Source organism: Cyrtonyx montezumae, unplaced genomic scaffold (assembly GCF_038088225.1).
Source record: "Cyrtonyx montezumae isolate F1298 unplaced genomic scaffold, pur_monq_1.0 scaffold_13, whole genome shotgun sequence".
Classification (NCBI taxonomy): Eukaryota; Metazoa; Chordata; class Aves; order Galliformes; family Odontophoridae; genus Cyrtonyx; species Cyrtonyx montezumae.
In genome coordinates, this window is record NW_027071859.1 from 13,378,319 (window position 1) to 13,388,766 (window position 10,448).

Consider the following 10,448-nt stretch of genomic DNA (forward strand, 5'->3'; position numbering starts at 1 on the left):
TTTAATATAAATGGAGTTTCCACTGATCATTTACAGACTTAAGTGCTGCTGTCATCCATTCTTTCTAACTGCTTATGTAAATAAAGATTAGTTGGCAAAATTAATTCTGGTAACAGAAAAATGATCGTTAAACCTGGGAAGAAAACGATATGTAAAGAATACCAGTTAAGTGTTTTATGCAGTTTTGGCTGGGACCTCAGCTGCTTGCAGCTCTGTTTTCTGAAGATTGCTGTATGCAGCAGAGGGGCAGACTAACTTCCAGACTATTCAGCTGGTGTTGGGGGAGGGCTTACAGCAGCAGCAGAAAGGCATTTTAATATCAAAGGAACATGTAGAAATTGAACAAAATGAGGTGTCCATGTGGGGAACTTTTGTTCTGTAAACAGCTGTTTTCTTATTAGAGATGTTACATTAGGGTATCAAGTGCTTAGATTTCAGCAGGGAATGTGAGTGAACTGGAGTTCTGCAGGTGAGAGGAGCTGCTGCTATGCAGGTTGTTGCCCTCTAGTATTCTAGCAACATTTCGATTAGCTTTTATCACAAAATCAAGGTGCTAACTTACCTTCACTACAGACTAGGCAATAAGGATGGATTTCAGAGGGAATCATTAAATAAGGCACGTCTGGATGCACTGAAAAGCACTACCCATAGCATCAGGTAGAAGACTAGAAATGTGCACTCATCAAAAAGCAAGGTGGTTTGCCTGTATGGTAGAGGTGTTCTCTATTCCAATCTGACCCAATTGATGCGATTCTTTAAAATTCTTTCTGAGTGTGTTTTGAAAAGCTGCGTTTTCTGATTCCATCAACTCCAGCGTAGATCAGGTAACTGATGAAAAATGCTTCAGTCACACAGTTGATACGCTAAGAGGCAAACCACGTTGAATATATGATTCTTGATGGCTGTGTGTGTTCAGCATTGAAAGGCAGAGATTCCTCAGGGAACCTCTTTCAGTACTGTGAGCCTTACTACTACCTTCTGTTATAGCAAACGTGATTCTTCCTTCTATAAGTTAAGCCTGTATTTTTAACATTGCCTGCCCTGCACATGAAATACAAGCTGCTTCTTTTCTCATTCCCTAAGTTATGTGTGTATCCAAAGATCCCATTCTCCTTTTATTTTTTGCATGTTAAGCTGTAGTAACGTGTTTAATGTTTCCTCATAGCCAGACCTGCCAGTACTCTGGGTACAGTCTTGGCTTCTCAAGGCTCGTTAGTGGCCCACGTCTTCAGAGCAGGGCCTTCCACGTTTTGCCCAAAACTGGAAGAAACACTTCAGCTGAAGCAGTGCCAGTGCTGAGTGGAAGGATGAAGTGCTGCGACCATCCCCCATCCTGTGCAATCCATTTTTCAGGGCCTCTCTGGGAGAGGGATTCTCTGGATTCATAGAGAGCAGAGTTGAGAATCTGGAACTATTTAATGCCCTTTGAAATTAGAAAGGAATTGTGGAATACCGTTGCTATAACTTTGTGTCCTTTTCAGTGGATTTCTTGGTGGGAAGTGAGTGCCATCTGCAGGTTAGAAAACGTAGAGCTTAGTATGTTCTCCTCACTAGATAATGTTTGAAATTAAAACAGTTCCTGCTGCAGCTTTTTCTGTCAGAAGAAATCAGAAAGCATTTTAGCTCAGCAAATGGCATCAGTCCTTGCATGGGCTGCTTTCATTATGCCATCTTCTTTCTTCACTAGATACCTTAGTTGTCATCCTGAAAGCCTTAATCCTCTGGTTCTCAGCTACTGAGGAAGCAAGGAGGTGAACTATGGCTATGGCTTCAGTGAGAAGGATCTAATTTCTTTTTTTTTTTTTTTTTTCCAAGAGGCTGCTTGGATGTTGATGTTGATCACACAATTCCATACCACCTCTTGTGCTTTTGAACTGCCTTCGGCTGCTGGTTGAGCCTCAAACATAGGCTCAGCTGGGAAAACTCTGGAAAACAGTGGAAACATACTGCTGCACTGTACTCAGCACTGCCGAGGCCACACTTTGAGCAGCGAGGTGGGGGTCATTGGCCTCTTCTCCCAGGTAACTACAGATAGGACAAGAGGTAATGGCTTTAAGTTGCACAAAGGGGAAGTTCAGGTTGGATATTAGTAAACACTTCCCCTCAGAACGAGTGGTGAGGCACTGGCACAGGCTGCTCAGGGAGGTGGTGGAGTCACCATCCCTGGAGGTGATCAAGAACCATGGAGATGTGGCACTGAGGTGCATGGTTGGTAGTGATCTTTTCCAACCTTAATGATGCTATGATTTCTCCTCAATCCTTTGAGTTCCTGTTGTATCAGAGCTAATGGCCTCTGTGTTGGTCTCCAGCTAGGGCTGAACGTGGTCCTACAGTTGCTACATACAGCCTATGAAAGCAGGATTTTGTGTGTACACTCCCCATGCTCTGCTGTACTGTTTCTTTTTTTCCTACAAAACAACACATGATAAACAAGCTTTGTATCTAAATATATCAGTGAAAAGGCTTTAGGTATTGTATCAGTTTAGCCTTATGATGGTTTCCCTGGGCAACCACAGATTTTAGGAGACACAAACCTGTAACATTCAAGAATGGTGGTAATAAGAATATAACCTGGTTCATCCTGGCTCCGGTTTCTGAGCTGGCATGCCTTCAGAGCAAAATGTAAAAGCCTGCTTTCTAGTCATGGTTTTCCATCAGCTAAAAAAAAGATAATAATAAAATAGAAGGGAATTTGAGAGCAGAGGGAAGAAACAGCAAGTCCAAAGAAACAAAAATGAAAACAAGTCTGAAAAAAATTGACTTCTTTCCCTCAGCAGGGAGGCTTGGAAATGCACATAATACATTTGACATGCCTTCAACTTTACTCCTCAGAACAAGCTTAAACATGCAAGTGACAGGGTGACGAATCCTTGGCTAAATGCATGAAATGCAACAACCTACTGCATTTTATTGCACTGACTTTCAGAGGTTGTGTCACATTGTTTATGGTGGAACTCATCTGAGCTTATCTCCATTAATTGTTTCTTCTCAGGAGGTAAAAATTCAGGAAGAAATTGCCTTTTGTCTCTAAACTTACTATTTCTGATGTTAGTAGCAATGCCACAGTGGGCTTGCAAGGAAAGGTGAATGAGATTGGTGGTCTTGACTCACTGTTGGTCACATCCGAACCAGGTTGTTTCCTTAGGCATTGTGTGGTGGCATCCGTCTTTGTTCTTGAAAAAGTTCCACGCTGGGCAGTGCTATTGATCTCTGAGGGAAAATGAGCAATCTGTTACTTTGCCATTATCAAGATTGTGGAGTCTGAAAGAAGTCTGCTAGCTACATCTCTTTGACTATCTTTGTTACTGATATTTTTACTTGAAGCATTAGGAAAGCTGGAGGTCATCTTCAAGTTTTCTCTTTTGTGCTCCTCTGCTGAAGAAGCAATCCATGTTTATCAGCATCTTGCCAATTTCAGTATTAATCCTACTGCCAATGTTCTGGTTGGTGGAATTGGGAACCGTGTTTGAAAATACAGATGTACAGTCTGGCAGTGGCTTCTGTTCCTTTTTGTTACCCTGGATGAAACAGAGACCATTAAGTTTTCAGAATTGCATCGTTCACTTATAAAAATTTAGGCTTAAAAAAAATCAGGATTCCTAACATCAGCTCTTTCGCTTTTTGAAAATTAAGATGCAAACATGTACTGAATGCACATGAAAGTGTTGCAGAAATACAGGAAAAAAGTTTCCCTGTAATTTTTTTGTGAGAATAAGGTAGCACTGGGAAATATTTTTAAATATGTTGCTTAAAAGGTCAGGAGAGAAAGAATTTAGCCTGCTCTGGGATGCTTGTGATGTGGGAGGCTTTCTGTTTCGTTTTAAGTACTGGTTTGTATTTCAGTATGACTTTATTTATTTTTTCTCCTGAGCTGGTTCTTCTAGCACTTTCCTCTGTGTGAAGTTATTATTACTGGAGCAGACTGAAGGCACGCACAAGCTGTATTCCTTTATAGAAGATGAATGGCACCTCAGCTCTCTTTTGTTTTCCTAAAGATTTTAGTCTTCAAACATTTGCCAGTTACGCCTAAATATGCTACGTTTAAAATATTAGTGTCCTTCAAAGTGATGCGAGCTAAAAAGAGCCTGGATTACAGTTAAGTATTTGTTTGAAACTTACCATTTGGTCGTAGTCCTTTAGGAAACTCCAGTTCTGGTACCTTGGAATAGAAGTAAAAATTGCCGTTTAAAATCTTTTGTCTTTGTTGGTCCCAGATTTATTCGTCTTGCTATGTTGAACACTATGAGTTTACCAGGTTTGGATGTCACTGTAAGGAGCTGCTTGCTGAGAAATGATTGGGTCTCTGCCATTTACCTGTTCCCACTCCAGCTCTGACCACAGACTTGTAGCAAGCTTTCCCCATGGTTGTCTTTGGGATGGGGAGCCAAAGGACAGTTCTCTGCAGGCAGTAGCCTGATGTATCTGTCCTGCCTCTGTACAAGAGTTCTGTATCTGTCGCCAAGGATGGAGAGCAGGGCATGCATTAGCTGTATGATGTGTTACCTTAAGTACACGTGAACATGGGTTTGCACTAACATCCATGACTGCGAACTCTAATAGGCACCGATGCAGCATCCCTCCTGTTGCCTTTGCTGCAGAATGGGCTTGGAGCATCTGGGCCCACTGGGAAAGGGCCTGAGTGTACAGTTGAAGGAGAGCAGCATTGCCACCTCAGCCCTGGCTTCGTGCGAGTCAGAATCCAGGCTTCAGCCTTTTCTGCAGGCAAAAAGCCAGACAACACAGCAGGCATTGGAGAAACCCAAACTATTATCTCTATTTCCTCCAGAAGACTGAGGAGGACTGGAATTTTCAGATGGTTTCTTTTCCCTTCCTAAAATCACCCTGAAAATGGTGTGCTTCATTCTCTGCCTTTTCCTTTTGTCTGCTTGGCTAGTGCGCAGGCAGAACTGGAGCTGTTTTTACTTTTACCAAAGATATTCTTCTAAAAAGCGTGTCTGTGTTGTGTACTGAAAGTATGAACAGAAGAACTTCACCAGTTATGTGGCAGAGACAGAGAAGATGTTAAGTTCTGTCTCTTCCAGGTAACTGGTGAGATCATGTATGCATGCTGCTCTTTCTGCTGAAGCACTGAGATAATGGGATTTTCTGTCTTCACATGGCTTGTGGGGTATGTTCAGATTTACTGATTGGGAATCCAGAATCATGTTTTGGCAGAACACTCTGTTCAACTTCCACTTCAGCCATTTCCAAGAATACGAGAAGTGGCGATAATATCAGTGTGTCTGCAATAAATTATAAAGGTTGGCACTTTTATATAATCATTGTGGAGATCTTTATAAAGCTGAAAGACATAAAACATGTGTGCTTTGCATCTTTCTCAGCTTCCTCAGTGCGCCACGAGTTACTGGCTAAGATTTTGCCCAGTGAAGAACAGAGTTAATATAGCATTAGAAAGAAAGGTGCTAGGTTCTGATCCAAAGACCCTGCAGAAGAAACTTTACTTGATAGTGTAGGCTTCGGATCAAGCCCTAGGATGTCAGGGAGCATCAGTGCTATTGCCAAAATGAGCTGAAAAGGGGAGAATTGAAACAAGGGACTTACCAGATTTTTCTTCCTCTCTGTTCAGCCTCCACCGACTCCCTCCAGATTTTGTCCTGCTGAACCTGGTCCTGCTGCAGTGCTGCCTGCTCCTCTGCCCTGGCCCTAGAAGCTAGGTGTGCTCTTCCAGGTCGGGTGCTGCCACGAGACAGAGGTGGAGCAGAGGCTGGTTGCCCCAGAGGTGTGCTTGCTGGCTGCCAAGAACCAGTCAAGGTGTTCCTCCCGAATCCAGAACCCTTTCCCAGCTTGTCCATTTTGACACTCAGTGTATACCCAGTAGTGTCAGACGTACTGAAACTTCAGGAAGGTTAAACCTGCTATTGTTTGTGCTTTCAGAGCTCCTCCTCTCCCAGCACTTTCTTTTATCTGCAGATTTGGATGGCTTTAAGAAGACAAACGTGCACACCAGCACTGACAGGCAGCACTCAGCGCTGTTGTTCTTCTGTATTATTTAAAGATCATTTCCTTCTGCTTTGTATTGCTGCAGTGCATTAAGGGTGAACAAGTTTCTGTGGTAACAACAATTTGGTAAGAAACGCTTGTTACTGAAAGCTGTAAGCAGCAAGCTGTCAGCTCAGGGAGGTGATACGTGCTGTGTACAGCTGAGACCACCTTATGTTCAAAATCTGCACAACAGCAAAGCCTGGCTTAATGCAAAGCATGCTGTGGGACTGCTGCTGACTTTGTCACGAGGAGTTTTGTCGTGGCTGTGTGGCAGAAGCAAAACCTCCTGAAGGCTGCTGCTTTCCCTGATATGTTTACTGTTTCCATTGGAAACCAGGCTGGCTTGTGAATATTCCCCAGGAAGGGAGCAGAAACGCAGTGCAGGCTGCTGCTGGGGCCTTGGACTCTGCTTGGGGCTCATATGTTTGAAAGAAGGTATTTCAGTGCAACTGTGCTTTCAAAAGCTCCTTATTTTCAGATATTAAAAAATGCATCCAAAGATCACAAGGAGTCCTTTTAAAGTACTCAGAGATTTCTTCAGAAGATAATGTGACTATGGGAAGTACTTTTTAATTACCTTCCAGGAGCAATTAGTATATAAAGTGAGAATTTTCCAAGCAGTGTCCAAAATGTCAGGCTGTCCTTACAGTCAGCCTGCTGGCCTCCATGGTGTTAAGTCACTTCCTCCAGTGTTGGTGACCTTGCAGGAAAACGGGGCTTTTTAATGATAAATTTCTGCTTAAATTCTCAAGTGACTTGTTTCTGAGTCATGGGAACCAGCTCCAGATGAATTCTAGCCTCGTGCTTCATCTTCCTGGTAAATGCTAGTCTACTTTTTAGGGGGTTTATTTATTTCTTTATTTTTGTAAATGTGCTTACTTGGGGCTATTGGGAAACACATGCTGAATTTGGCAAGTAAGTAATTTGTTTTAAGACAGCTGTAACTGTACAACAATCCAGACATTTCAAGCAGACATTTTTGAGCAAAAGGCATTTCTGTATTTGGAAAAATTACCTGAACTTCAAAAATTGCAATAGCATAAATCAAGTCCAAAAATCTATCTCAAAACAAAATGTTTGTTTTGGATTTGAATGAAAACTTTGTACGCTTTTTGGCTGTGTTGCTGTCTTTTCTGAGGGAATTGAAACCTAAACTTTTTTCCATCTCTTTCAGCCGAAAAGGAGAAAACCTCACATATCCACAAAGCCCTATAAAAACCTGAAGAAGTGAGCTACTTGCCAACCAGGCCTCATAGCTGACTCTGTTCCTCTTCTATAATCTTCCTACCCATTCCAAGGTCCTCTCCTGGACTGTATGCAGATACATAGTTGAAGAGTGGGATTTTAGTGGTGTCTAACTGCTGTGAAAGGAACCTGGGCCATGCTTGGAAGATTCAGTTAATCTAAGTACATGGGAACATAGCGCGTGATCAGGTCAGGAGAAGATCCTGATGGAAAGGCTATTCCTGTGCATGGAATGCATTTTAATGAATGTTTCTGCTATTATCATTATAAACTTCCATTGAATCATGGAATTATTCAAGTTGGAAGGGACTTTTAAAGGCCATCTAGTCCAGCCCCCCTGCAATGAACACCCACAGCTCCATCAGGTGCTCAAAGCCCCATCCAGCCTGACCTTGGATGTCTCCAGGGATGGGCATCCACCACCTCTCTGGGCAACTTGTGCCAGTGCTTTACATAAAAAAATGTCTAATTTCCAGTCTAAATCTCCCCTCTTTTAGTCTGAAGCCATTTTCCTTGTCTTGTCACAACAGACCCTGCTAAAGAGTCAAAGAGTCTGTCCCCTTCTATCATATACCCTCCATTTCAAATCACTTTATGCAAATTAAATGTGAAAATAAGCTAAAAATGATTATCAGCTGAGTACATAGTTTCCAAATGACTGAATAAATTGCATGGGAACATTGCTGGCCAGTGTGTAGTGCCTGTTCTATTGAATGCAGAGATGCAGGACATGTAAACTGCCTTGATTTTGATGCAGCTGGAGAGTGATGATGTGCCCCACAGAATGTCTTACTGAAAGTGAGCTTGTAGGTTAAAGTCAGATATGTTGGTCTGAGACTCTGCAACCTAAGAAAAGAAGGGAGTCCTTCCCAGTTAGCAATTCCACCTTTAAATCAATGTAATCTATAAGTCTACATACAGCTGCTGGACACTTCATCCAGTGCCAGCTGTTCCTCTGGAAACTGCACATGGGAGTGGGATAATGACTTTAAATAAGTTTTGTGGTTGTTGTGACTTTCATATGACTTTAAACCACATCTGGTGTTCCAAAACCAGACCACTAAGAGCAAGTATTTTTATATTTGCACATGTATTTTATGTGCTCTCATAACCACTCTCCATTAAGGGAGTGGTTATGCACCATTAAAGCACATCAAGGTTAGTGTAAGGGTTACATTTCTGGGGATTGCTCTGGATTCCTTAGTGGACATACCTGTAGCCCATTCAGGCCACTAAATATATTAACTGCTCAATAGTTCTGCAGATATTTAACTGTTTGCCCTAATATTACCATCTGCTGGTTTCACATGTCATTTTTTCATTATTTCATTTCAACTTTGGGATTTTAAGCACAGAACTCATCTCAGTTAACACAACTGATCCACTGCGTACTTCTTTCCACCCTGTAGTAAAATAACGTTAATTGTGGCTTCATGTTGTATGTATCTATGAAAATTGATTATACCATCTTCATTTTTTCTGCCTGGAGGAAATGAAAATTGAAAATGTCACTATGAGTGTCACTGTAGGAGATGGCAGAGTTTATTTTGGTATCAGTTTCTCTGCTAAGCAGTGTCAGGGCTCATTATGCTGAGGAAGAACAGAACTGAGGTTATTCCTCTGTTGCTGCCAGACAAGTGAAGATCCGCACGACAAATTTGTTTTAAAATATATGTGAGTTAGTTCCTTCCTAAAGGAAAAAGAAATAGTTTTTTTTTTTTAGGGAGAAGAAAGGTTTGGGTTTTTAGATAAACTATTTGTATGTGGCCACAAGAGGGTACTGCAGTACAAGTTATATGAAATCTGTCTGACTTTAACACGCACTACCTTGTTTTTAAAACATGTTTTTCAAAATTGATCATTTAAATTGAAATTAAACAGTAGTTAAGAAAATCAGAACATAAATGCTGGTGTTTTATGTCCCAATCCAAATGCAATTTCTGAGTTGGGTTTTCCAAAAATTAGATTTTTATGATAAATTTCCCTCTGAAAGCTGTGTTTCTGAATTTGAAGGGCAGTGTTTTCAAGTGCTCATACCATGTTTTGAATGGCTCAGATGATCTAAAAGTGAGTTGGAAGGATTTCTGGATTTTCTTATTCCTAAATCTGTTACTGAATTATCTTGTCTATCTCTCAGCTATCTCACCTGAAAGAGAATAAACACCACAGCCATATCACGTTATCTGTGAAGACCAGGTCATCATTTACTAAACAGCAAAGTCTTTCCATTTAGTAGACTTTGTGTTTGATGGGAGGTGTCTGCAGAATTCTGATGAACACAAATGGAGAAGCAGAGGAACAGCGTGCATGTCACATCTGATTAAGAGGTGGAAGCAAGATCATCAGCTGGAGGAGAGTGGTTCACTGCTTGGAAGGACGGACACCTCACCCATGGAAACCCCCATGGCCATCTTTCTACGTGAGCAGTGCTGCCTGTCTCTGAATAGTGCCATCTGCACTGTTGTAATCCAATGAATCAAGATCTCTGAAGTCAGACAAAACTGCTACATGGAAATCAAGTCGTGGTGAATTTGTCAGGGTGGGATGCTAGATGTTCAGTGTCAGAATGATGGGCACCTGGCAGGGAAGGAATGGGCATTAACCAGCAAGGGCTCTGCAAAACCTGGAGGTAGAAGACCCTCCTAGCAAGCTACAGCTTGGTCTCTCAAGAACAAGTGACTGCTTTGCTCTGCACAGACAAAATGAAAAATCCTGCAAGCAAAAGGTTTGGAGTAAAACCCTGCATGGCTACATGGCCACCTGGGTAAAGGCCTCATTCACTGATAAATTTTGCTGTAGCTTTAACACAAAAGTATAAACTTCTGTCTTGTCTTAATGGGATCTCAGCTGAGCAAGCCTAGAAAGTTTAGTTTCTGTTGTGTTGCAGCTTACAAGTGCTGCAGAGGGAATGTCTGCTTCCAGTGACACAGAGTCTGACACTTCAAAATGAAATCAAAGCTGTAAGAAGTCTGTTGGGGATTTTTTTTTTCTCTTGCCTTGCCTGTTACAAAATATGCTAGGTACTGATAGGCAGTTATTTGAAACAGAAGTTATTCATTTGGAAATACTGTTCAGTTGAAAAGCGACTCAGCTGTGGCTATTCCATGCAGTATGCAGGCCTTTTCCTTTCAGTTTTAGTTATATCAAAAGCAAATAATAGTTAAAATTGCAACTGGAAGCAGTACAACTTGACAATATGG

At 41.7% G+C, this 10,448-nt stretch overlaps 1 protein-coding gene across 1 annotated transcript; it reads right to left on the reverse strand.

The window, feature by feature from the left end:
* Positions 1-3,140: 3,140 nt before the first annotated feature.
* Positions 3,141-5,827, reverse strand: CUNH2orf50 (chromosome unknown C2orf50 homolog). Its single transcript, XM_065731138.1, has 3 exons — positions 5,563-5,827; positions 4,120-4,159; positions 3,141-3,518 (listed from the first exon to the last, which is right to left on the reverse strand). Exons 1-3 carry the CDS (start codon positions 5,811-5,813, stop codon positions 3,327-3,329), a joined length of 483 nt encoding a protein of 160 aa, XP_065587210.1. The 5' UTR covers positions 5,814-5,827; the 3' UTR covers positions 3,141-3,326.
* Between the last annotated feature and the right edge of the window lie 4,621 nt (positions 5,828-10,448).